General features: G+C 38.9%; 1 protein-coding gene across 1 annotated transcript in view; it reads left to right on the forward strand.

Moving 5' to 3' along the window:
- Window positions 1-22,128, forward strand: part of SH3BP1 (SH3 domain binding protein 1) — a 33,173-nt gene extending 11,045 nt beyond the window's left edge. Inside the window, exons 6-21 of the mRNA XM_039333538.1 lie at window positions 1,052-1,128; window positions 3,680-3,815; window positions 4,801-4,869; window positions 5,020-5,110; window positions 5,614-5,756; window positions 5,835-5,946; window positions 6,313-6,394; window positions 7,933-8,013; window positions 8,305-8,421; window positions 10,490-10,587; window positions 11,953-12,082; window positions 13,964-14,073; window positions 14,977-15,371; window positions 16,755-16,876; window positions 18,161-18,936; window positions 20,445-22,128. Of these exons, the coding sequence (XP_039189472.1) occupies window positions 1,052-1,128; window positions 3,680-3,815; window positions 4,801-4,869; window positions 5,020-5,110; window positions 5,614-5,756; window positions 5,835-5,946; window positions 6,313-6,394; window positions 7,933-8,013; window positions 8,305-8,421; window positions 10,490-10,587; window positions 11,953-12,082; window positions 13,964-14,073; window positions 14,977-15,371; window positions 16,755-16,876; window positions 18,161-18,936; window positions 20,445-20,770 (2,865 nt within the window). The 3' untranslated portion in view covers window positions 20,771-22,128. The remainder of the gene's footprint in view (window positions 1-1,051; window positions 1,129-3,679; window positions 3,816-4,800; window positions 4,870-5,019; window positions 5,111-5,613; window positions 5,757-5,834; window positions 5,947-6,312; window positions 6,395-7,932; window positions 8,014-8,304; window positions 8,422-10,489; window positions 10,588-11,952; window positions 12,083-13,963; window positions 14,074-14,976; window positions 15,372-16,754; window positions 16,877-18,160; window positions 18,937-20,444) is intronic.
- The last annotated feature ends 4,346 nt before the right edge of the window (window positions 22,129-26,474 follow it).

Here is a 26,474-nt window from a genome sequence, read left to right on the forward strand (position 1 = left end):
CCCTTGATCTCCTGGAGGAAAGGCAGGATATAAATCTATCAAATAAATAACAAACCTGGTTATGGTGAAAATTCTTGCAAGGGCCATCATAATATTAAAGTCAGAAAAAGAATAAAATGGGCAGAAATCCTGGAAACATAAGAAATAGGCTATTTTATGCGGATTAAAAACAAACAGGATCTTAATAGCATTTCCTCACTAGTCACTGAAAGCATTTTCTAGTGGCATTCAGCCATTACTGAAGTGATATAAAGCTTACTATTATAGTTGGTCCCACAGTCAGCCAGATGTTTAAACTGGACTTGGCATTTTTATATACCTACTGAGTCCTTCCCAAGGACCCAAGATAGGCAGGAGTTGTTGTTTAATAGTTAAGTACCGTTGCAGCATATAACCTGTTCCAAGTGAAGCTGCCTTTTGCAATTAACTCATGGTGATTTTTGTCAAGGCCGATGGTGTACAAGTGGTGCTGCAGATGTTTTGGGATTGCACCCAAGATGCCTATTACTATTGGTATTATTTTTGCTTTTGTTGTTTTTTTTCTACTGTTATTCTACTTTTATTTTGTAGGTCTTTGGATTTTCTCCAGTTCTTTCTTTTTTCTTTTGCTGCCTCTAGGTACTGCCATATCCACCATCCAGACTTTTTTGTCTTCCTTATCAACAATTGTTAAATCTGAGGCATTATATGGCAGGTGCTTATCTGTCTGAATTCTAAAGTACCAGAGTACTTAACTTCTTCATTTTCTATTTGCCTATTTTGTGCTGCTACCAGTTCTTACTTGCAAGCAAATGATATTTCTTGAAGGTATTGCAAAGTATCTTTATTACCATTATGTCTGGCCATTATACTTCATTATTATTGTGGTTGCTCACATAATAATATGACAGTCAAATGTTTAGACTGGATCTGGCATCATTATCATTAGTATTATTATATCTGGATGTATCTAAAGACCATTGAAAAATTTATTAGTTAAAAGTTACTGATGCTTATGGGAGCTGAGGCTAGTGTGAACCGTCCCTAACTCCTTCATTCCAACCTTTTCTAGGAGGAGCTGCCTATCATCCTGAAACACAAAAAGAACCTTCAGAAACTTATTTTGGATTGGAACATCATCAAGAGCCGGTATCGGGGAGATGTAATGAAACAGAAAAATGGGGAGGGCTCAATGAAATCTTTAAAAGGGAGTGATGGGGAAAAGTCTCTTGAGATGGAGCATGTTTTGCGGGGGGGGGGGTTGTGTTTTTGATAACATCACCTTGGCAACAAGACCTCCATCATCCAAAGCCTTAAAGCACTGACTAATTTAGCATCCTAGATTATAATTTTCTTAGATTTGAAGTTTAGGTTTAGGTTTGTGTGAACTAGCCACAATGGTTTCTAAATGATGGTTTAAGGCTTATGATATATTGCAATCACTGTCAACTGAAAGAAGCTGTTTATTTGGACAAAATACAGTTTAGTACTTCAAAAGTACTTCAAATCTTTAAGGTATCATTTTTTAATCTATTACCAGATATACTGTACTGTACTTCCTATTACTCAGTCAGCATGGCCAGTGGCATATTATAGTCCTCATTTAATGACTGCAATTGGTACCAGTAACTCCATCAATAAATGGCATGGTCATAAAATGAAATGTCATCTAAGCATATTGACTTACAGAAGTTGGCAACTGCAGTTGTTAAGTGAATCATCCTCAGTCGTTAAGCATGATGTAATATGATTGTAACTTGCAACTTTCTACAGGCTTCCCTATTGACTTTATCAGAAGCCAGCTTTGAAGTTCTCAAATAATAGTCACGTTGGGGATCAGTTATAATAGCACTGTCACGTTGAATGATTGCAAACCAGCAGTTGTTAAGTAAGGACTACCTGTACTGATATTTAAGAGATGCCAGGTTGGGGAAAGCTGCACAAATAGATGATCCCTTACATGCCTGTTCAACTGTATTTCAATTTGGGAGTCCCACTTTCCATATGTCTTATATTACTATTTGTTTTCCATGCTGACTTGCATAAATTATTTAATGTTTCTAAGCAAATGCATGGATTAAGGAGAGGCAATTGCTCAGTGGTAGAACTCCTACTTTGCATGTAGTACATCTCAGCATCAACACTTGCCATTTCCAGATTAGACAAGAAAAACAGCTGCAAATGTTAGATAATTGCCATTAATCCATGTCAGTAATAGGAAACTAAATTCTCAAGGCTGTTAGAAATGGCTTTCATGTTCTTAGATGTCTTTTCAGTTAGTAACTGCTTGCTATCATATTCACATCAGTAAAGTGTTTCACTGCTATGCTTGCTAACTGAAAAAATAAACCATATTCTCTTATATTGCATAAGGGCCTATCTGGTTTTAGCCTCCATAAATCCATCATATACTTTAGTATCATAAGGTCAAAATATTAATGTTTAGATTTTTGTTCTGCCTCTTTCAAGTGTACCTCGAAAAAGTAATGTTATTTATGGCATTTCCAGAAGTCCACTATCAGTGCAGAGCAATGGCCATAAAGAGTCATGTTTACATACACAAATGTGACAGAGAGTGTAGCATTGTTCCTCTTTCAGGTTCCCGATTACCAAATTATTTTAATGAAAAGGCCTTCTGCCCAACATTTTCATCTGTGTGTTCAAGTGGATACATGTACTGTATTTTTGGACATAAGAATTGTATGGATATACATACAGATATTGTAATATGAGTGGTATAAATACAAAGCCACTTTACTACTTCTGATACTGTGTTGGGATGAACTAAGGAATAATCAAGATAGAACACATTACTGAGCATTAGAAATAATATGATTAGTTGCAACTTTCCATCTGTAGATAGATATAATTCACATTCCATTTACTTAAAAGAAAGTGACCATCCAGCAATGCCTATAGTGCTCTTATGCTATCCAAGATATGCCAAAGGCTAAAAGGGAAAGTTATTGCCCAATTAATGGCTTGATTTGGAATAATGTTTTATATATATATTAATATTATGAAGGAATCTCTCAAGTGTTCCAATCTTGTCTCATTTTTATTTTTCCTTATTTCTAAACAATGAAAAGAATCAGAAAGATTTCTTCCCATCTCCCCTTTTATTCTTACAACAGTGTGAAATAAAACAACCACAGCCACTCAGTAAGCTTGGACAAGAATTTTTTTATTAGAGTTTGTATCCAAGTGTTACAAGTATATGACAGTGATGTTAGTAGAAGAATAACAACTTCTTGGCTTGTTTTATGTCTTGGGGAAATTAATTTACCTCTTTTATTTTAAAAAAAGGACCTACAAAATTTGTACCATCTAAATTTGGCGATTTATCCTTAAGTTTAGATTGCATGAAATTGCCAAGTTATACAGAATAAATAAACTGGATGGTATTGGTTGTTCACCTATGCAATAAGCTTTCTCAATCAGCCAAGATTTGAACTCAAGCCTCCCTAGTTCTAGACTGGCACTCAAAACATTGCACTACACAAACTGCTGTTAAAACAGTTTGGGCTTCCCACTCCACAGGAAACATAGCATCACATGGATGTCTGCATTCAGAGTTCCAATCTTAGGTCTCACAATAACAGCTCAAACTCTGATTATTAAAAAAATCTTCCATATCAAATGTATCCTATTTCCTAATTTTGAAATACCATCAAATCTTCCTGTTTTTTTTAAATTGCAGTTTAAACCAAGTTGCCAAGAATTCCAGTAACAGTGTCAGTGCTGTCACAACTTCAGGAGCCTCCTCAGCTGCCTTAAAGTTGGAGAATCTGAAGGAGGAGGAAGAGGAGATGAAGAGGAGGGTTGAGCAGAGTAAGGTACTTATACATAGAAACAGCTTGATCAAGAATGTATTGATTTATCTTAGTCCACTCTTCAATTCTGGAATAAAGAAACATATTTGTATAAGAAATTCATCAAGTACAGGAGAGCTGAGAAAATTTTTTAAAATAAACTGGAAAGAATAGAGTGTTGATGTAGTTTCAGATTTATTTATTTATTTATTTATGAGACTTATATACCGCTTTAGGTGCAAGCACTCTCTAAGCGGTGTACACCAGTAAGCAATGTATATGTATATTTACATCGCCCCCAACAATCTGGGTCCTCATTTTACCTACCTCGGAAGGATGGAAGGCTGAGTCAACCTTGAGCCGGTGAGATTTGAACCGCTGACCTGCTGAACAGTCAGCTAAAGTGGCCTGCAGTACTGCACTCTAACTGCTGTGCCACACCTTGGTTGTGTTTAGATTGTCTAGTGATGGAACCAGTCTCTACAATCAATTCTATTGTGTATTGGATAGCTTCCACAAATGAGCTCAAAATGCCAAACTAGTTTCTAATGATTGTCACCCCAAAACCTACCTGATTGCTAAAATAAGACTATTGCAAAACTCCTGCATCTCATTACTCTAGCCTAGAAGTCACCATGGATCTTGTAACAGCTACCAATAGAAGCAAAAGACTTTGTTGATTTCCATTAGCTGTATACATGTATCCTCAGAGCCATGCAGTTACATTCTAGAAGTACACTACAAGTATACTCCCTATCTGTATTAGGAGTTTGTTAATGCTGTAATACAGAGTTTCCCAATCTGGGCAATTTTAAGATGCATGGACTTCAACTCCCAGAATTCTCCAGCCAGTCATGGAAAATTCTGGGAGTTGAAGTCCATATGTCAAGGCTGCCTTGACTGGGAAACCCTGCTGCACTGAATGAATGTCAGGAAATATAATGATGAAATCTTATGCTTATTTTTTCATGATTATGTCAAAGTGTAATATTTCCCAATACTGTTCCAGGATGAATATATGGCTGATTTATATCATTTTTCAACCAAGGAAGACAGCTATGCTAAATACTTTATCAAAGTAAGATTTAATTCCTTTTCTTTACTGCTCTATTTATATTTTGAAAATCACATGTCCTAACTTCTGAAAATTTTATCTCTCCATAGACAAGACTTGTAGGAAAAATACTAATTAGAATTACAATTCTGCTTGCATGTTTCTCTGTGGCAGTTGTTGGAAATCCAGGCAGAGTATCACCAGAAGTCTCTGGAATCTCTAAATTCTACGTTGGCAGAGCTAATGAGTTCTCAAAACCAGTCAGGTACAACTTGAGATGCATTTTTTGGTATGACACATTAGCAATAAATAAATTGCTATTATTCAGCCAGAGCTTTGGGACTATTACAAAGAAAAGGCTGCAAATACAGTATGTGGAACTGAACATTAATACTTTTGGCAGGGACATTCTCTCCTCTGCTTAGATGGGGTCCTTCTTAACTGATGTTTGCATTAACCTGTGGTAGTTGGCTAGAAATGGCTTCGGCCATCAAAAAAAGCCTGATATTAGCCCGGAACAGCAGAGAGGAGATGACTCTGGAAATTAACATTCTTTAATAATAATAAGGTTGGAAGGGACCTTGGAGGTCATCTAGTCCAACCCCCTGCCCAGGCAGGAAGCCCTATACCATTTCAGACAAATGGCTGTCCAATCTCTTCTTAAAGACTTCCAGTATTGGAGCATTCACAGCTTCTGGAGGCAGGTTGTTCCACTGGTTAATTGTTCTCACTGTCTTTAATCTTTGTCCTTTCTCCTCCCTTGTTTAGATGCCCCTTTTCCATTAGATGCAGCTGTACCAGGGGTGTATGGAATGCCATTAGAAACTCACCTAAAGGCTTCTGGGCGAGAGATTGCACTTCCCATTGAAGCCTGTGTTATGATGCTGTTGAGCACAGGTATGCGGGAAGAGGTAGGTGCCCCCCTCTGTCCAGCTATTCATTTGCCATAGACCTTCTGGCTTCTCTCTTATTTTTGTTTCTTCTCTTAGGGGCTCTTCCGGCTGGCAGCTGGAGCTTCTGTGCTGAAGAAACTAAAATACTGTCTTGACAGCGGCTCAAATATTCCGGATGAATTCTACATAGACCCTCATGCTGTGGCAGGTAGGTGATCAGCAGAACTGTACAGATCTTCAAAGAGGCTTTTCAGTTAAATTTGAGTAGAGCAAAGCACACAGTTCTCCCACTTCCAAGCTTCTAAGCAGCCTTACCTTGCTGCTTCACAGGAAAGCAAAGCATTTACTTTGAACATCATTATTTGTGGCATCTTTGCACAGCATAATTCCATCTTTCTCTCAGACAGCAGTAAACAACTTAAGGTTCTTTAGATAGTTTGGAAAACAGTTCCCAAACTCTGGTCATTGGCTACAATATTCATAATATTGAACATTAGACACATACCAGGTAATTTACATCTTGTTTACAGCTAGGCAGTCATACTGTGTCAAAACCATACTTCCTTGCTTCCAGGTGCACTAAAATGTTACTTACGAGAATTGCCACAGCCATTGATGACCTCTGAACTCTATGATGATTGGCTGAAAGCTGCCAGGTGAGTTGGAAATAGAAAAATGGACTTAAGCGCACTATATTTTTTTCAGTCTTCGGTTGAGTTTTATTTATCTGACAAACTAATACCCCCTGGTTTACATTGTAAAAATAGTTATAAAATCTATTTTCTTGCAAATATTAAGAAGACTCACCCAAATTGTTTGGCTTCAGAGAAGTTCAGCCAGGTGCTTCCACCAACTGAGAGTTAAAGAAAGCTGTGGTGGCAAAGTGGTTAGAATGCAGTATTGCAGGCTAATTTTGTCGACTGCCAGCAGTTCGATTCTGACTGGTTGACTCAGCCTTTCATTCTTCCAAGATTGGTAAAATGAGGACCCAGATTGTTCGGGGGCAATTTGCTGACTCTGTAAACCACTTGAAGAGAGCTGTAAAGCACTATGAAGTGGTATTTAAATCCAAGTACTATTGCTATTGCTAAAGAGGATTGCTCCATCCATATCTGAGAAGCCTTAGAGCAGTGCTTTTCAGCCTTTTCACAGATTGTTCCACTTTTAGGACATGACAATATTCCACCAGTGCTTAGCAAGGTGTCAAAAACTTGATGACCAAAAAAAAAAAAAAAGGAAAAAAGTACTGGTTTTAATTTCTTCGGTGGAAATTCCTTTGCTGAATCACTTTCCCTTTGCACTGATAATGTATGATGAATTTATTCATATTTATCAATATGCACACTACCTTGGTGGTCAAGTGACTGGTTGGCCCTTCTTTTTCTCTCCCTCTCCTCTCTCTCTCTCTCTCTCTCTCTCTCTCTCTCTCTCTCTCTCTCTCTCTCTCTCTCTCTCTCTCTGCCTGCTGGGCTTTCCTTCCATAGCCTTTACTCCTTCATTGATCCCTCTGCTCGTCTCACAGAAGCCTCTCCTCTTCTCCCTCTCTTTCTTCGTCCCCTTCTCTTTCTCCGTCATCTTTTTTTTCCTCTCCCTCTCCCGCCAAAACCTCCTCCTTTTATATCCTCTCCTCTCTCCCCCCACCATCTCTTCTGGGTGCGTCGGAAGTGCCAATCAGTATGTAGTCGTGCATGCCAACCCTGAGCTCACAGCAGTCCTGCAGCTCCAACTGATTCTTTCACCCCAAGGCCTTTCTGCTGCTCCCAGTGATAGCAGAGGCTGCTGGAAGCACCTATCAACTGGAGCTACGCACACCGATCCTGCACCCTCAGCAGAGCCCTAGCAACACCACAGTTCCAGCTGACTCTCCCCCAGGCCTGTGTGGCATTTCTGCCACTTCAGCTCATGGCACTGCCGTTGCTTCAGTTCATCCCCCCCACTACACTTCTCTAGGTTGCGTATTACCTGCCAGGTGCCGAAGTACCACCAGTGGTACACGTATCACTAGTTGAAAAGCCCTGCCTTAGAGGATGTAAATGAGAAGAAATACAGCCAGAATCTGATTACATTGTCCTTCACTATTAGGCAATAAGAAATAGTATGAGAAATTCTCACAAGTGCTATGTTCTGGCCTTCCTTTTCTGCCTCAAAAAAAATATTATCACACCCTTTTTTCTTCTTCACTTTTCTTTTTCAGTGCCAAAGAGCCAGACATTCGACTAGAGGGCCTCAAGGATGTTTGTAATCTTCTTCCCAAGGACAACTACAACAATCTGAGGTGTGACACAGCTATACATTTTTAGAACTTTCAAGGATCAATTTTAAATTTTATTATAATATATAATGACATTCTTGAATGTTCGTATTTTTATGTGTTCACTGCCTTAATTCAGAAAGTTGGCTTATAGGCTTACTTAAATGAAGATGTAAAGCTTTTCTGCTCCCTGCCTTTCTGTGATAGGTCAAACATCATCTTTTTGTTCTAGTTGAAATTCAGTAGAAAAACCTTAGAATCCTAAGAAAATCAAGGCATTGAGTTTTGCTTTTACAAAGTACTCTTTCTTTGTAGGTATCTGATTCGTTTTTTAGCCATGCTGGCTGAACAACAAGAAGTGAATAAAATGTCCCCAAGCAACATTGCCATTGTCCTAGGACCCAACCTACTGTGGCCCCAGCAGAATGAAAGGTAAAGTATAGGTGTCTCAGAAGAAACATACTCTGTGTGTTTCATATAGTATATAGTACACATAGTGATGGCGAACCTTTTAGAGACCGAGTGCCCAAACTGCAACCCAAAACCCACTTATGTATTGTCGGGTGCCGGGTGGGTGTGGCCCGTTGGGTGGGCGTGGCTGCGGTGGTAACAGCACCTGGGTGGGACTAAAAAGTTCAATCAATCAATTCCAACTTTGCGAGATCTTTTTTTTCCACGAGAAGTTGAAATTGATTGATTGATTGAACCTTTTTTTTTTTTTTTTGCACACAACAGCAGAGGCCTAAAGTGAAAAGGTTTTATAAAACCCAGCTGAAGGCCCAGGACTGGGGCAACGGTGCATGTGCCCACAGAGAGGACTCTGCATGCCACCTGTGGCATGCGTGCCATAGGTTCTCCACCACGGATATAGTATATTCAATAATGAATTATTGAGAAATACCTCACGCATTCTATCTATGTAATATGTTGTACCAAAAATGATAAATGTTACTCTCTTCCAAGCTTGGTACTATGCATCAGATGCACTAAATTATAATGTTCATTACTCCCTAGTTAATAGCATTACTGTTGGGAATTGTAGCACAAAACAACTAGGGACCCATAGGATGGATAAAGGAAGTAATCTAGGGCAAATTCTTTTAAAACTGGGAAACATTTGGAAAGTGCAACTTTTTTCATCACTACAACAATGTGATTACAGCAGTTTAATTTTTGCGGTTTCAATGTTCCTCATTAAGAGACCTTATTGAGAACTTTTTTTTTATTTGCAATATAGAGAAGAAAGTCTTAATTTCTTTTTCAGCCATGCCAAACCAGTAAGTGGCTTGTAGTTTAAGCAGATACATAAACAGATCTCCTTCCCAACTCCCATGCACAGGTTCAGCTATCCAAGAATTAGATATAAAGTAAAAAGTTGTAAATAACTTCATAAATAATTAGTTAAGCTATTAAATAATTCCTTGCCTAAAGTAATGATACTGTCAATATATTCCTTATAGAATATGTCTGTGTATGTAACTGGGTAATTTCTACTTTAATCAGTGGCAGTAATTTCTCCTAGTTGGCAGTCTTTTGTAGCTAGTGGAATACTGCTGGCCTTCCTCCAATCAACTTCTGCCTGTGGACATCTGTACAGAGCATGCATGATCCTATGTCACATCCTTCTCCATCTTTGGTGATCTTCCTATTCACCTTGGAACTCTTTGGCAATCTTCCTCAGTCCATCTTGGAATCTGCACTTCTTCACCAATCAAAACTACCTAAATCCTACTTAGTTTGACTATTATCAGCTTCTTCTGTATCTCTCCAGCCACAGCTCCAAAGCAGCTGTCAGACTTTTAACTGTCTTCAGTTTTTTGTGTAACTGCCAGCTCTCCTAATGTGAGAAACTGTGTGTGCGCTTGTGTGTGAAATATTTATTTCTTTCACTCTATATTTTTATATAGCATTTCTCAAGCTTCTCAAGAAATAAAAGAAACTGAATGGGCATTCCCTGCCAAAATGAAGGGGGGAAATCCAGTTGCTTCCCCCCTTAAATCAGTTAATATCTTTCAAATTAGGTTTTTATCCGTTCTCTAGAAAACACACATGAACAGCAGTGCTTTCAACCTAATGTTCTGTTCTTAAAGTTACCAACCAGAAACAGATGGGAATCCTTATGGAAGACATAACTGCATGCCTTCCTACACATTTTCAGGAGCAATCAATACTGAGATATATTTCCTATTTTCAGGGAATTAATATATATCAATATATATTCTAACAATGATAGCTTTATCCTATCACCTCCTGTTTAATACCACATAAATATAAAAAGCAATCACCCAGATGGAGAGGATAGTATTATTAAATTATTTATGTGCACTTGTTGTAATCAGGTTAAATCTTATTAGATGTTCAGAGATCAAGCAGAAGAGTAATATTTATATGCTGACATGTTGGTGAAGCATACCTGTAAAGATAAGCAAGGCAGATTAGGGCAAATATAGGAGGTGGCTTCAGAATCTGCTCAGTGTTGTTCTTGGCTTCTTTCTCCCAGGTCTCAAGTGCAGCTAGACATAGCTTCTGCATCCTCCATCCAAGTTGTGGGAGTTGTGGAACCTCTCATACAAAATGCTGAGATCCTCTTTCCAGGAGGTAACACAAATTCTTTTTTCTAAGGGCAAACTGGACTCTTCCACACAGCTTCTAAGCAGATACATGTAGTTGGTATCAAGTTGAAAAGGATGGCTTAGGGAGACTGGAAAATGGAATTAGTAAATGATTCTGTGAATTCATTAGTCCCTACAAAAAAGAAATTGCTTTATGGAGTAATTATGCATTGCAATAATATCATTCATGTACTGTATTTCTCTTTGCCATGCAAGTTTCAATAGCAAGAGTTTTGCTATCCAGTGTTACAATAAGAGCTGCAAAATGTGTGTGTGTGTGTGTGTGTGTTTGTGTGTGCGCGCGCGTAGGAGTTCTTAATCTGTGCTTCTTTGGAGCAAATAAAATATATAATTTATATAAATAATGTTTAATATTTAAAAATGAGGTTCTTTATAAAGGTGAATAGAGAGATGGGTTTAAAAATATTTCACACTTTTAAAGATGTAGGGATAAAAAATTAGTATATCTGAGCCGTTTTTGGGGAGAACTCAAATCAATGTGAGATGCAGAAGCTGCATGTGGATGATTTTTATCAGGTATGTTTTATATGTAGTTACCAACTCTTCTCAAAGGAACCTCCAAGGCACTTCATTAAATTATGTGTTGAATGTCATCATGGTATTTCAGCCAAATGTATTACCTTTCTCCAGGGCTAAACCTGGATCCTAGAGTGGTGGTTCTCAACCTTTTTAATGCCGTGACCCCCAACCACTCGTAAGTCGAGGACTACTCAACTGGTTGTAAGTCGAGGACTACTCAACTGGTGCAGCACCGTTTGCAGAATGGGACTTTTGGCGGGCTCAGCAGGGCAGAGACAGCCTGGACAATTCCTATTGGCTTTTGAAAGCCAATAGAATTAGACTCTATTCAAGAGAGTCTATTCTATTGGCTTTCAAAAGCCAATAGAATAAAAGGGAGTAGCACAGCTAAGGAAAAGGGGGAAAAATGGCGGACTGTTTTGTTTGGCGACCCCCGTGAAATGGTTGTTCGACCCCAAATGGGGTCCCGACCCACATGTTGAGAACCACTGTCCTAGAGGGAGGTGCTTTCTTAATCAAAAAGCAGATAAATGAACAGATAGTGCCTTTTAGCAATTTAAACACCTAGCTCTTGGCATTAACTTTTAAGGGCTTTGGAGGGAAGAGTCACAGATTTCTGACTTTTAGCCAGGCTGTCTCTTCTTGACTTTGCATGAATTGACTATTCTTAATAAAGCACTAATAAATCTTATGAGAAAGAAAGATGTGGAAGAAATCAGAGATGAACCTTCTGCTACTAGAGATAATTGCAGAACATTATAATAGCTTTTAGACAGACTATCTCATGCATTTTTTTTCTTTTTTCCTTGAGATATTAACTTCAATGTCTCCAGTCTGTTCACTCCTCCATTAGACATCAAAAATCAAAACATCCTCACAATAGAAGAACCTTCAGCAGTGTTTCTGCCTTCTGAATCTAATTCCCCTATGCCTGAAGAAAGGTATACATAGACAGCTATGCTCCTTATCAGTTTGTACTCCTCCCACCCCAGTTTCAGTTTAAAAAAAAAATTTCACTCAGCCTTCCAGCTAGAGTGATATCCATTTGAAGATATCTTCTTCTGTTGGGCTTGTCTGGTCCAAGTCTGATTTCAGAATAAAGAACGGGGTATTGATAAAACCTACCAGTCTTCCTCTGTACCATATCAAAAGTTATGCTAAAATGAAATTGGACCATGACTGGAAAATTGTTTCTAGTTTGGAAGATTAATTTCTGGAAAATGGCTGGTCCAGGATGGCTAGAACAGTGTGGTCCAAAGGAGAAATGGAAGGTGTTGCACTTTCCTACCAAGAATGTTGTGAATAAAAAGACCATGAAAGTATTCATCTGACTTAGCATCTGGACAGCAGCATAAATATACATACAGAGCATGTGGTCACAGTTGCTCTAATATGGATTGAATACATTGTGCTTTTTTCAGTTATATCTGTTCCTCAAAAGAATTGTAGCAAAATGTTTCAATTAGAAAACATGGAACTTCTGTTATCCAATTTTTATTGAGATACAGTTCTTTTTAGTGATGCAATGTGCCCATTTACTTCCTATCACAACAGGACACTGCTGCAGTTTATTTAATACAAGGGTATCAAACTCCAACATCACGTGACGTGTCATGACATATCGCAACTTTTTTTTTCCATTGCCGGCAATGGGGTGGGCACAGTTTTGGCATGATGCATCCAGCCCATGGGCCGTCAATTTGACACCCCTGATTTAATACAATAGTTACAAATAGACCAGGTATAAGTCTAAACCTTGCTTAATAAAACATTTGTAAAAATAATAAAGGGGGAATCAAATAATCACTATACCTACAGTAACATACTATACATAAGCTACTTATCTTACAGCTTAACATAATGATCTGCTTTATATCCTACTCTAAGATGATGGCTGGGTTTCTAATAAAAACCTAACCAATCATAAGCTACTCTGTTACTTTAGCTTGCTCTGGTATGTGCTGCTTGTGCAGCCATATTGTTGATGCTTACAGGAAAAACACTCCAGAGAAGGCGGCTTTCTCCAACCATCATTATGAAACAGGATATGATTGTATGCATTTTAACCTGACTTTGTACTAACACTGTGGTGACGAACCTAGGGCACGTGTGCCACAGGTGGCACACAGAGCCCCAGTCCTAGGCCTTCAGCTGGGTTTTATAAAACCTTTTTGCTTTAGGTCTCCGCCGCCGTGTACAAAAAAAAAAAGGTTCAATCAAGTTCAACTTCTTGCGGGGAAAAAAAAGATCTCACAAAGTTGGAATTCATTGATTGAACTTTTTAGTCCTATCCAGTCTGCCGTTACCACCGAAGCCATGCCCACCCAATGGGCCACGCCCACCCAATTGACCACACCCACCCAATGGGCCACGCCTACCCAGCACCAGGCAATACATAAGTGGGTTTTGGGTTGCAGTTTGGGTACTCAGTCTCTAAAAGGTTCGTCATCACTGTACTAACAAGTCAGTAGCATATAAAAAGCAGGACTAATAGTCCCTCCCTCAAGCCTACATTAAAAAATAATCCCAAAGAAAAACACATTAGGAAAAGAGAAAAGAAGAAAACATAACTTGGGAGCCAGTTTTTATGACTTATTCTTCTCTGGAATGCACAAAGCAAATTTCAGCATTTCTTCACTGCTCAGTGAAGGGAATAAAAACTCCACTGTAATCTTCCTGGAATACAGGGGAGCCACTATTTTAGTGGTTTGTGGTTGATATCAAAGGATTAAAAATGGAAAGTATCTCTGGAATTTCTCTGTATACTAATTGCTTTTGGAAGCCTACAAATGAGAGTTTATAAGACTTTTCCACATTGACAGGAAAAAATCTGAAGTTATTCCAGAAACAGTGTCCTCAAAAGTGACCCAGTCTTCTACTGAAACAACAATCTGCCCACCTACCTCTCCTGCTGATGAGACCTCACGAAAAAGTAAGTTTCATAGTACTACCATAGTAATCATTGACACCAGCTGCCAATGTTCCCAAATCACTGCATGTTTTGAATTTTCCCACAATGCATTTATGTGTTATATATAGTGTCCTCACAAGTTCTAATTTTGTGTTATTAAAAAATGCTTCAAATGGGATTGTAGCAAGATACATTCATTAAATACAAGACAATTGTACTATTTTGTATTATGAAAGCATTATTTGTGGCATGGGAGATTCAAAAGGTTTTAGTTGTGCAATCGGTGTTCCTTAGAATTTTAGACAGATCTGATGATAACATTTTATACTGATACTTAAGGAGTAATGGAATAGTGGCACAATATATTTTGATTGACAGAGTTGAAAGCTATCTGCTTGGAAATATGCAATGACATACTACTTGTTGGCTGTATTATTCTGTTTACCATCATATCATTCTGCTATTCATAACTGTCTTTTGTTTTACTGTCATGTTCAGAAAATTCATAGCATAGTCAAGGATAACTAACTAGAGCATAGCTCTGTATGTGCTTTGAAGTGACAAGACTAGATAAAATAGAGGGAAACATATATAGAAAATTCATACTGCAGTTTGATAAAGTTGGGCATAATCTTATTGTACAGATTTCAGATTTCAGTTTATCCACAATTCTGGTATTGTTAGGAACCACCTTTTGCAGTTAACCACATATAAATAACACATATCAAAACCCAGCATTTTTAGAAAATTTTATTTCAAGTTTAAGAAACGGATACAGAGAAAGTACATAGAAAGAAAATAGTTAAAAGAGAGTTTTATATCAAATATGCCAGCGTTTTTCTGGATTCATGTAAAGCTGAGATCCAGGAGTAAGAATAAAAAATGTCTAAAATATGGGTTTTTTTCTTTCATTCTCCTTTACAGCAAAGCGGGTGGCTCCACCTAGACCTACCATGCCTCCACCCCATCCTCAAACCACACCGCTTGTTCACCTTCACATGCCCCCTCCTTCTCCAGAGTCTGTCTCCATCCCTAAAGCCTTGCCTCGAAGAACAGTAGGGGGACCAGCACGAGCTCCAGTTGTGCCTCCCCCACTTCCTCCCCAGCCAGCCAGAAGGCAGAGTCACAAAGCTCCGCCATCACCTAGGGCTCCTTTAGAAGCCATGAACAATAAGGCAGCTGCAGCTGAAGAGGATTCTACTAATGACTGCAGTAGAGAAACTCCCAAAGATTCCATCCATACAAAGAAAGAAGCCAATGAAGAAAAAATCAGCTCTCCATCTGCTGCTGCTCAGAAAGTAGAAACTCTGGAGAATGTTTGAGAGGAAGAGTTTTACTGGCTTTGCTTTTGCCTATCCAATTTGTTGCAATTCTTTTCGCACTGGTATTTTGTTAAATGTTCCGCAAATGCATCAAGGTGCAAGGGTCATGTCTCTTGGGACCCTTAGGTATGGTCTATTTAAATCAAACTCCCCCCCCCAACCCCCCCCCACAAAATAGAAAACCCTCTCCTCCTGTTTACAAACATTAGAGCATCAGTCAGTATAGGATGTCCTTCATGCAATATTTGAATCCAAGCCCTGTACAGGAGCAGTGGTCTGATACAACATACTTCACTTTCCTACGATTCTGTTATCAGTCTATAAAGCACAAAATAGCTTTTCATTAATAGTACTCTGCTTTTTTTATTATTTTTGTGGAAGCTTCTGAATAAATGTTAAAAGAAGATAGATTATGTTGTCTTCTCTTTATTGCAGTTATGCCATACATCTTGCATTAATCCTATCTATGAGAATTATACTTACCCTTTTAAAAAGTGGTTATTTTGTTGGAGAAACATTTTATCTATAACTCAATTTTAAGAATGTCTCTAGTTCATGTAAGATGATCCAAATAGTTCATATAGGCAAAAGGCAAATCAAAGAAACTGTGTATCAATTTTGCCTGTATCAAAGATAAATACAGCTCTTGTTTTATTGAGATAAAAGGTGTTTTTTAACATTATAAAGTCTAATAAATACATTGCCAATGAATACCCTTATCAATTTTCACTTTTAAGAACTGCTTCAAAAACAAAGGAAAGGATAGGCAAATAAAATAAAATTGCAATTGAAAGGCAATATATAACTTTTGGTAAGAAAACAAATACACTGTAATAGACAAGAAAGAGCATAATAAAAATCCTGGGTCATACATGACACACAGAGAAAAAAAAAGAACAAATGCAGCAAGCATTCATGCTGACACAATAAAAATGGGCCCATCAGAAGCAGCTGAAGAGTTCAAATCCCTAGCCTTTCCTGGAGAACAATATTTTTTCTGCATGCTTTAAATGGCTAGAATGTGCTTTCAAGCTTTATTTCCCAACCCTGTACCTATGTCAGGCACGAAAGACCAGGTCCACACACAAAGGTCCAATTAAACAGATTTATTGCTAAACAGCCTATGCACAGAAATCTTCTCAACTAATGGTTAGCACCTGTTTGGAGTTAAATAAGGGTCCATGGAATTCAAGGGAAGTTGGACTTAGTCCATTTGTGACTAAGTTGAGAGTCTAGGCTGGTTCTTCTGTTAACTTCATCTGTAGGCTTTGCCATTTCTTTTCCTACATGCTGTCACCTTGTTTTTTATTCTTTTCACAGAGGAAAAAGTAGGAAAACAAGTGAACGCAGTATCTCAGGCAATTCTCTTAATTTCTATAGCATCTGGCATTTACCCTCAACCAGCTTCTTGAATACAGTTTGCCAACAGGGGGCTTTCTAAAGGTAGCAAGAATAGCTTCCATGGAAGAAAATGGAATCAGTATTTTGCAGTACTTGAACAGGTATACTATTTTGTTCAGCACAGGAGTCACATATATGCGATGGGCACTATTTAAATCAGATGAGGACAACAATGATAGGACAGACATACATAGGTAGGTAAGACTAGGATATAATTTCCTATAAGGCAGTGTTTCCCAAACTTAACAATTTTAAGGCATGTGGACTTCAACTCCCAGAATTCCACAGCCAGCGTTGCTGGCTGTGGAATTCTGGGAGATGAAGTCCTCATGCCTTAAAATTGTCAAGTTTGGGAAACACTGCTATAAGGTAATGTCCTTCTGTACCAGAAAGTCCACATTCTGGAGAGAGGATCATTGGTTTGAAAGAGGAGTAAAAGAGGCCATTTATGTTAACACTGAGCAGCCATTTCTCAACAGAGGAGGAGAAGACACCATTTTATCTCCTGTCTACAAGGCAAACCCTGCAGCAAAACCCTTCTCCAAAAGAAGATTCCACCCCCACCACCCCCATCTGCACTCTGATACAGGTGACCCTGAGGGCACAGATAAACCCTCCAAGGGGCCTCAAGAGCTCTCAGGGAGAGGGCTAACGACCAGAGAACAGCAAAGAAACATGATCCCTCCACCCCACCCCAATCCTGTCAGAACTAATCCTTCCATCCCATCCCCACCCCCATTCTGCCACAACCGATGAAACTTCTTCGATGAGAAGCGAAACGTCCTCCTCAAGAAAAAACAGTCCAGTTGCCTTTCGATAAAGCACCTTTGAGATAACCATGACCTGGACGAGTGACCATCTCCACAGACATCCCTCCGTACGGCACCGGAAGCAACCCGCCGAAAACCGCTCCGTCCTCAGGTACTCCGCCTCCTTCCGCACTCAGGGCCTGCAATAGGTTCTTCTAACCATCCATCTTTTCTCTCACCAGGTTCTTTATTCTGTTGCCTTTAAGCTCCACTCGGGTTTTTTTTTTTTTCACGGTCCGTAACGTGAGTTTTTCAAACGTTCATTTGTAAGAGCCTTTATCCTTCTATCGAACAGGTTTGCAACACGTGCCACTTTATTTTGACCCGCCTCTTCCTTGTTTTCTTCTACCAATGGGCTGAAGCTACAGGGGCGGGGGAATACTACTTTACCCCTACCGCTCCTCAGTTAGAAAGGAAGACGAGCGCCCCCTTACGGGTCTTGCTTAGAACGCCCTCTTGTATTTTCTTTCTTTCTCGCTTGTAAACCGGTTGTCATGGAGCAACACGGCCCGCCCCGCTTTTAGCACTTCGGGCGAATACCCCAGCCTTCCCCTTTTAATGCATTCACCGTACCAGCTCCTGTGATTGGACGACGACTCTCAGATCTTCCCTGTTTCGTTCTAACCGGGTCGAGCCCCCGGCTCTTCAGGCATCTGATTGGTACTGTTTCCTTAGTCCGTCAAGGGAACGACGCGCTTCTGATTGGCTGCGTCGCCGCGAGGAGGACGGGGGGCGGGGCGGCGAGTGCGGTTCCAGCATGGCGGGCTGCATGCGGCTGAGCGGCGCTTGTCTGCGCGAGGTGCTGGGCGAGGCGCAGGGGCTGCTCTTCGACTGCGACGGGGTCCTGTGGACCGGCGAGCGGGCGGTTCCGGGCGCGCCGGAGCTGCTGGAGCGCCTGAACCTGAACGGGAAGACCACCCTGTTTGTATCCAACAACAGCCGCCGCTCAGTGGCCGAGCTGGAGCGTCGCTTCTCCCGCCTTGGCTTCCGCGGCGTCCGCGGCGAGCAGGTGTTCAGCTCCGCTCTCTGCTCCGCGCTCTACCTCCGCCAGCACCTTCTGGGCGGGGAAGCTGGCGCCGGCGACTCGACCCCGGGCCGCGTCTGTGTGCTGGGCGGGGAAGGGCTGCGCGGGGAGCTGCGCGACGCGGGGCTGCGGCTGACCGGAGGAGAAGAAGAAGGGGACGGCGACGGAGAGGCCCTCCCGGTGCGCGCTGTCGTCGTCGGCTACGACGACCAGTTCACCTTCGCTAAGCTCTCCGAGGCCTGCGCCTATTTGCGCGACCCGCGGTGCCTGCTGGTAGCCACCGATCCAGACCCTTGGCACCCGCTTAGCAGTGGGCAGCGCACCCCGGGTGAGTGAGGGCGGCGAGCCGAAGGGCCCAGGCTCTGGAGCCCCCTGGCTAGCACCGGGTGGGCGCTGAGGCCCAGTGGCGTCGCCCTGCCCTCGGCCTATTGGGTCTGTGCGGTAGAGGACGCAGCCCAGGCTTAATCCTGCGTTTCCAGAAACTAAGAAAAGGGGTAGAGAGAAAAAGCGGTCAACCATGCAAATTGCTCATATAATCTGGGTAGGCTTACTGAAAGGCTGAGGAATGGATTTTCACTTGTTATGTCATCTATTCTGGTCTTTGATATCTTGTTTTCTGTACAGTTTAATAAATGTCCCATAATGAGATTCAAAATGACTAATATTTCATTCAAATAACAGCATACAGTATAGAAGTACACTCCATAATTTATTTGAAGAATCCTGATGTGCTGAGCAAAGCTTTGACCAGATCAAGGTAGTGTGAAATCAAGGAATGTTCTCAAAGTCAAGTATGCCTTTTCCTAAAATGCTGGAGTTTAGCCTTTATGTCACTTTTTTTCATATTTTACTAGCAATAATTGTTGGAATAACAATTGATGTATTAACACTGCCAGTGATCAAATAACCTTGTGGCCGTTCTTGTGTGTTGCTAAGATATGGGTCTGACACAACTTCAGATTTTTTTTCTTTTTTTGATAGCCCTTTTTGCAAACTACCAATAAAATGACTTAGTAAAGTGATTTTGCAAGTAGAAAGTACATGTCTATTAGTCAGCTGCTGCACAGTTCTTCAAATAAGATGAATCAGTATCTGTTTCCCCTGGACCATTGCAAGCAACTCCTTTTAGAGCTTTATGAGTTTTAAGTTATTTTTGTGGAATTTATAATTATTCCTGCACTGAATGAGACATTCTCCATGACTGGTAAGAGAACTGAAAAAAAATCTCAATTGATAAAGATATATCTGAATCTTCATACTTCCTAGTCTTGCCCTCATAAACAGGTTATCTATTCCCCACTTTTTTGGAAAACCTTACTCCAAAGTTGACTGGTTGACCTTAGGTATACATTATTATGAGCAATACTACTGAGAAAAAATTGAAATGTATACTGTATAACTATATATATATAGTAATATATACTTATACTGTGTAATAAAATGTATCCATTCATATCTAACCAGCCTTGAAATGTTACATACTCAAGGGTATCAGTTTCTGAACCAGGGAAAGCTTGTATTTATAAGACCTTGGAATCCATTCCAAGAATTTTCAACCGAGCTGATAGAATTTCTTGGATTATATTATTTGCAATTAAATCTTTAGAATTATGTGAATGTGTTTCACATAATAGTAAAATTAGATGTAAGCTTTCCATTTAAGTGAAGTTAAGTTTACTTAGTCTCACTATTTTGAACCCAAAAGGACCCATTTTATTCATCCTTTATTGGGTCAATTAATTGGGATTACCTAAATATGTCAGGCAGTGCCTGGATTGCGGCTGTTAACGGAGGTCAATCTTTTGATTTGTGGTTGTTTTGTCTCTTCTCTTTCAGGGACAGGGAGTCTCACTGCTGCAGTTGAAACAGCATCTGGTCGCAAAGCAACAGTAATTGGAAAACCAAACACATACATGTTTGAATGCATTGTAGAGCGCTTTGGTGTAGATCCATCCCGCATGCTTATGGTGGGTGATCGGCTGGAGACGGATATACTGTTTGGCAAGAACTGTGGCCTTGATACTGTCTTGACCCTGACAGGTGTCTCATATTTAGAGGAGGCACAGGCTTACATGGCCAGTGACAGCCCTTCAGCTAAGGACCTGGTGCCTCACTACTATGTGGACAGTATTGCAGACTTGATACCAGGCCTCGATGAATAAGGGGGGAAGTGGGTGGGTAACAGTCCTGTTTCCATTCCAGACTGCCAACCTTTCCTCCTCCTGTCTCCCCTCTTGAATCTGAGCTCATCACATTCCAGTGTTTCTTCAAGAATGAAGAGAGTGGAACTAATTCCCCTTTCATTCTTTAAGCTTAATCGGTTTCATTTTAGACACAATAGGGGAGCAGGAAATCTAATGTGAAAAAAATAGGTTGTTTACAGGCCAAACTAGTATTTATTACTATTTTTCATCACAGTAATTATTTATTTAAGTTATTTTTGTTTTATTGTAGCCAATAGTGGTCTCTTACTGTTGGCCTTTGCTTTACTTTGTAGCATACTTTGATGTGCTTGATGTGCTTTTATAGTGTTTGTCCTCAGGCTTAAATATAACCACTGCCATTCCATGCCTGTTTTAAAGTTCTCCAAGAACCTATGCTGTGAAAAGGAAATATCAGAGACATATCCAGAAAATATGACATTGTGCCTCCACAAAATGGTCCTTTGATTTTATTCCTGTGGGTGTTTATGTAGTTGAAGTTCATTCAAACAATTTAGGTTATCCAGGAATTGTAAGAACTAAGACCCACTTTTTTAACTGAAACTAAATACAGGAGCCATTCTGGTAGAATTGAGTAAACTCCTCCACAGGATTTGCTCCAAAGCGCTTTGTTTTGTGTAGGAAAGAAAATGCCAGCAGTCAAAGGAACTCCGTATCCAGAGTATATATTAATGAATTCAAATTTTAATATCCTTTTTCTGCCTTGAGTTTTATCAAGTTAAATGTTTCTTTATCCAATTTCATTTTGGTATATGGAATTGCTACTGCTGCATCAAACTAAGTTGCATACAATAATTTTTGTGCCGCAGTATTCAGAACTGAGTCATTTTATCTTGGTAATTCTTCTTGGTCATAGCCTCCAGACATTCTTATCTAAGCGAAAGCAAGAACTTGATATTTTTTTCTTTTTTCTTTTTTTTTCTTAACTGGGCAAACTGATAAATTTCATCAGTAAATATTTTAGCTCCTGTCTGTGCCTGATACAATATACCACTGTTTTAGAGGAGGGATGAATGTGTGTTCTCCCTCCTGCCCTGCTATGGTGTGCTTGATTTGTGGGATAATGCTGGCATGACCAGTGGTGTCTGTGTGCCACGGTATCCCCAAATCAGTCCTTGCTATTCTTCTAATGGTTTATTATGTATTTATTAATGTGTTTGTATAAATTATGCTAATCAATTGTGCCAAAGTGGAATGTTGCCTCTAAGCCTACTCACTAACTGTATCTCCATGATGTTGTGCTTTTTCTGACACTTGCTGTCATTCTGTATATAATAAATTGCAGGCACCAGATGGAATTTGATTGTATTTATTTAACTATATTGTGAGATTGCTCTATGATAATTTCTACTTTCATAACTTCTTTTCATTAGAAATGTGCGGAAATCATTGATAGGGAACAGAATGTTCTAGAGAACTCCAGAATGTTCCATTTCTCTTAGGATTGTGTTGAACCTCCTTCTGGACCAGGTCTTTCTGAGATCATTTGTCAGTTTTCAGAAGTAAATCCTCCAAGCCAGAAGAAGTTCAGTGTATTTTAAGGATGATATTTTTATTACAGTTATTGACTAACAAACATAAAATAACAAATTCTATAAACAGTACAAAATTAATTAGACTCACAATAACTTATTAATCTTCACCATTTTTTTAAAATGGAGAAGGGGCAACTTGGAGATGAGTACTTTTAATAATACTTTTTAAAAATATTAAGTAAACATTTTAAAAAGTATTTTAATACTTTTGTTTCTATTCCTGCTCAAGCTTCTCGTGCTTTGTAAAAAGCTTTTTGTCAGGAAGAGATTTGGCATAATTCATAAACATAATTCACAAACTCTAGCATTCTTAGGAGCATTCTTTTCACTGGTTGACAAATATTATATATTCTTTATTTTCCTCCTAGCCACTCAAATCCTGTTGGATAGAGTGTAGGGAAACGATTCTGGATTAATAGTCCTCACACAAATGCAAGATGATTTTTGTTCAATTATTAATAGCCTCTATTGTCTTTTTTTTTTTAATTAGCCTGCTGACATCGTTGAGACTAAATATAAGTCAGCACAGTGCTACAATATTTATTATGTTCCATTCATAAAGTTTAAAGTGCTGGGATCAAAGCAGAATAATAAATAATGTGAATTAAATAGAACTGTAATTATATACTGAGAACCTATTAAACACCCTTACATTTAAAAAGAAAAAACATCATGCAACAGGACTTTGGACCAAGTTGTCTGTTTATTTCTTGTGTGTAAAAATTTAGTTTGACTGATCAATCTGCTTCAGATAAATGTTGTAAAATTTGCTAGAATTTTTAAAACTGGGTCAAAAAAAAGTTTACAGCCATGAGAGCAGGCCAGAATTAAAGGCTGCAAATGCGTATAAAGATTAGATGTAAAAGAAAACTTGCTAGAAATCAGTATTTTTAGAATAAATAAAAACTACTGTATTATTATTCACAATTGTCCAATATTACCTGTGCATATAGCGCCAGAAGAAATAGCATGCTGTCTTAAAGGTATTCTGTTCAATAGTAACAATCCCTGCCTCCTCCTCAGATTCTTTTTCCAAAACTGCTATGGGTGAGGACATAAAGATGGTTATTGAATACACCTGTACATGGCATCTGTGCCACACCTTTCTTTGACATACCTTTCCCAGAAGCCCAGTTTAAATTCATATAAGCACTTTGGGGCTGGAGGCACATTAATAACCTGGAGAGCAGACATGGTGGTCATGGCAAGCCTCCAAACACCCATCTATCAGGGTCAAAACCAAGACGTTTGCTCCATTGTTGGATGCCCTACATTCAATGCTTCCACGCCCAGCTTACTCTTATCTTTTCTGATCATTCACTTCCAAATAAAGGACTCGCCCTTTTTCATTCTTTCAAAGTATCTTCTGGATCTATATGAATTCCAGAAGTATTCTTGGAAATAAAGGCAATACAAGTGGCTGGCACTTTGAAGTATGTTTATTTCCAATCTTATTTTTTTAATTCAAAAAATATTTTAAAGGTTCATAGAGCAGAAATTGGCCAGAAGCCCTTTTTCTGATTTAGACATATTTTTAATGGCTATGCTCTTGGCACAATAGTTTCTCGTGAATTGTACTATTAGCTTGCTATAGAGCTTTACAGCTTCTCTTTCCAACTTGCTGTGAATTTTACAGTGTGGGATGTTGTCCTGCACTGGGATGAACAGCATCAAGAAGGAGGCAATTAGCAAGTTTCTAATGCTTTTATTAATTTGTTCATAAGTCACTTAATGATTCATGCTATGATTACAGGATATAAATTATGCAAAGAAAACCAAGAACAATACACAGAAAAAGTACATTGTGCCTCTTAATTCATAGCTATAGCTTAATACAGCAAAAAAGACCACATCCAATCCAGGAAACCTAAAGGTCAATTTGAAGAGTAAAGAATCAGGAGAGACCAAAAATGAGACCAGAGGAACACAGGTCTCATAATGGAAAATTGTTTTCAATGCAGGGAAGGCATCCTGGGAGTGCTCTTAAATAGCAGGAATTCAGGACCTTGCCTAATTAGAAGAACATGCTGTCTGCTGTCAAGGAGACCTGCTACTCCTTAGTTGATCATGTGTTTTAAGATTTGGTACTCACCCAAGTTCAGGATTTGGCCCCTTGTTCTCCAAATCAGCAATCACCTAACACTGGGTCTGAATTGTTGATTTGTTTCCCATCTACAGATTCTCCTCTTCAGCTTTAGAAATAGGCAAGTCCGTAACAATAACTAAATGGGAATGCTCCATCATCCTGCTTGAGTAGGATCTCATAATTTTATTGCACAGAACATTTGTCTTACAACTCAAGATTGAAGCAACACTCTAAGATTAAAGGCTTAAATTTATTATTTTGAGGGTAGGAAAGAAAACATCTGGTCATAGATTTGGAAAAAGTTCTTCAGACTATCAAGCCAACCTGGTGATTAATTCTAGGAATTCAAGCAAGCTCAATGCATTGAACAGCCAGTCAAGGAGAGTTAATCATTTCTGTTAATTCTTGAGTCTACTGCCCTATTGAAGTTTTCTTAATATTCAACAGGAATTTTCCTTGTTTGTGACTTATTCTGTATAACAAGAGTGAATAGGCATTGATCTTTGGGGTGTCATCCATTCATATTCTTGAAAAGTGGTACATGTCTTTCTACTCCCTTTGTAAGGCTAAGTATTAGAAATATACAGCTTTCTGACAGGATGGATCATTCTGAAATAAACTCAAACAAGGTAATCCCTGATCTGGTTACCACCTGCTCTTTGATCAGGACTGTGGATCTAGGAGGACCTTCAGATTGCACAATGTGTCTGTCTGGGATTGTTCAACCCCATCCAGGCCAGAAGTGGAAAAAACTTGATACTAGAAGGCCCAAGCACCCAGGGCCACTCAGTCTTACTTGGGTTAAGCTGGAGCCCATCGTATGGGAGGGAGAGGGAGAGGACCTACTCCTGGTCCAACACCTTAATCACATTATTTGCTGACTATAAGTATAGAAGGGTTATTATTTTTTAAGGTAGGATACTTTCATGTTGTATATGTTCCTGTGTTAGCTGTCTTTACAAAAAGTCCTGTAGCCTAGTAATAAACAATAACAAGAATCTATTTTACCAATAAAGTTATATCAGATAATCAAGTTTTAGAACACCTTTAGAATACCTAAATAGAAGCATTTCCTTAAAAAGAGATTACTGAATCCCCCACAATATAAAGGAGATCCCTTTATTATTTGTTATGTTCTTCAGTTTGCCAATTGGCTTTGAATGCTGCTAGAAAATACAAACTTTTCAAAAAGGGATTTCAGCAGTAGAGGGTGCTCTAATGTAATAAGTGTTTTGTATTGTAAGCAAAACAAGTATTTTTATTTTAATAAAGTCAAATAGAACATAACATTTTTAACATTTAAATAATTGATAGCATAAAATTATTTGTTGGGCTTTCTACTAAGTGTGATGTAATAACTTCCTCTCTTTGTTATACTTTAGGGTATCCAAAAAAACAAAGCAGGCTAGGAAAAAATATAATAGCAAAAAGTAATTCTTTCATTTCACACTATATACACATTTCTTAGGATAATAAAGGAAGTAATTATCACAGTATAATTTTGTTTTATTTCAAGTGATCACTCCTTTCAAATGATCTGTTAGACAGGAAGCATTTTGATACTTGGGTCTCCAAATAGTATTCAAAAGAAGAAAGTAAATGCCACATAAATAATAGTAAAATTAACCACAGCAAATGTAGTCTTAGATACAAGTATGAATTGCAAGCAAAACAACAAACAAAGAAAATCCAAACTTCTGATTCATTGGGAATGTAAATTGTTTTAAATCCTTGATTATAGGCTATTCACTCTTTCCACAGAGAAGTTGAGTTGTAGTCTTTTCCATAATCAAAGCATGCTTTTTGAATAGTTCGATATGTTGTAATCCTTGAATAGTAGTGGTGTTAGTGATGTTTGTTAATTAATTGTGGAATAGTGAATAACATGAATTTATTTTATAGGATCCTATCATTTGAAATTTATATTTTAAACTATTTCTAACTAACTCACAGACAAAGCAATTTCATTTACTCACTCTCTCCCCCCAAATCTCTATTTCTCAAGCTGATTCTTTATGGAACA

This window comes from Crotalus tigris, unplaced genomic scaffold (genome assembly GCF_016545835.1).
Source record: "Crotalus tigris isolate CLP2741 ecotype Arizona unplaced genomic scaffold, ASM1654583v1 scf7180000024506.7606697, whole genome shotgun sequence".
Lineage (NCBI taxonomy): Eukaryota > Metazoa > Chordata > Lepidosauria > Squamata > Viperidae > Crotalus > Crotalus tigris.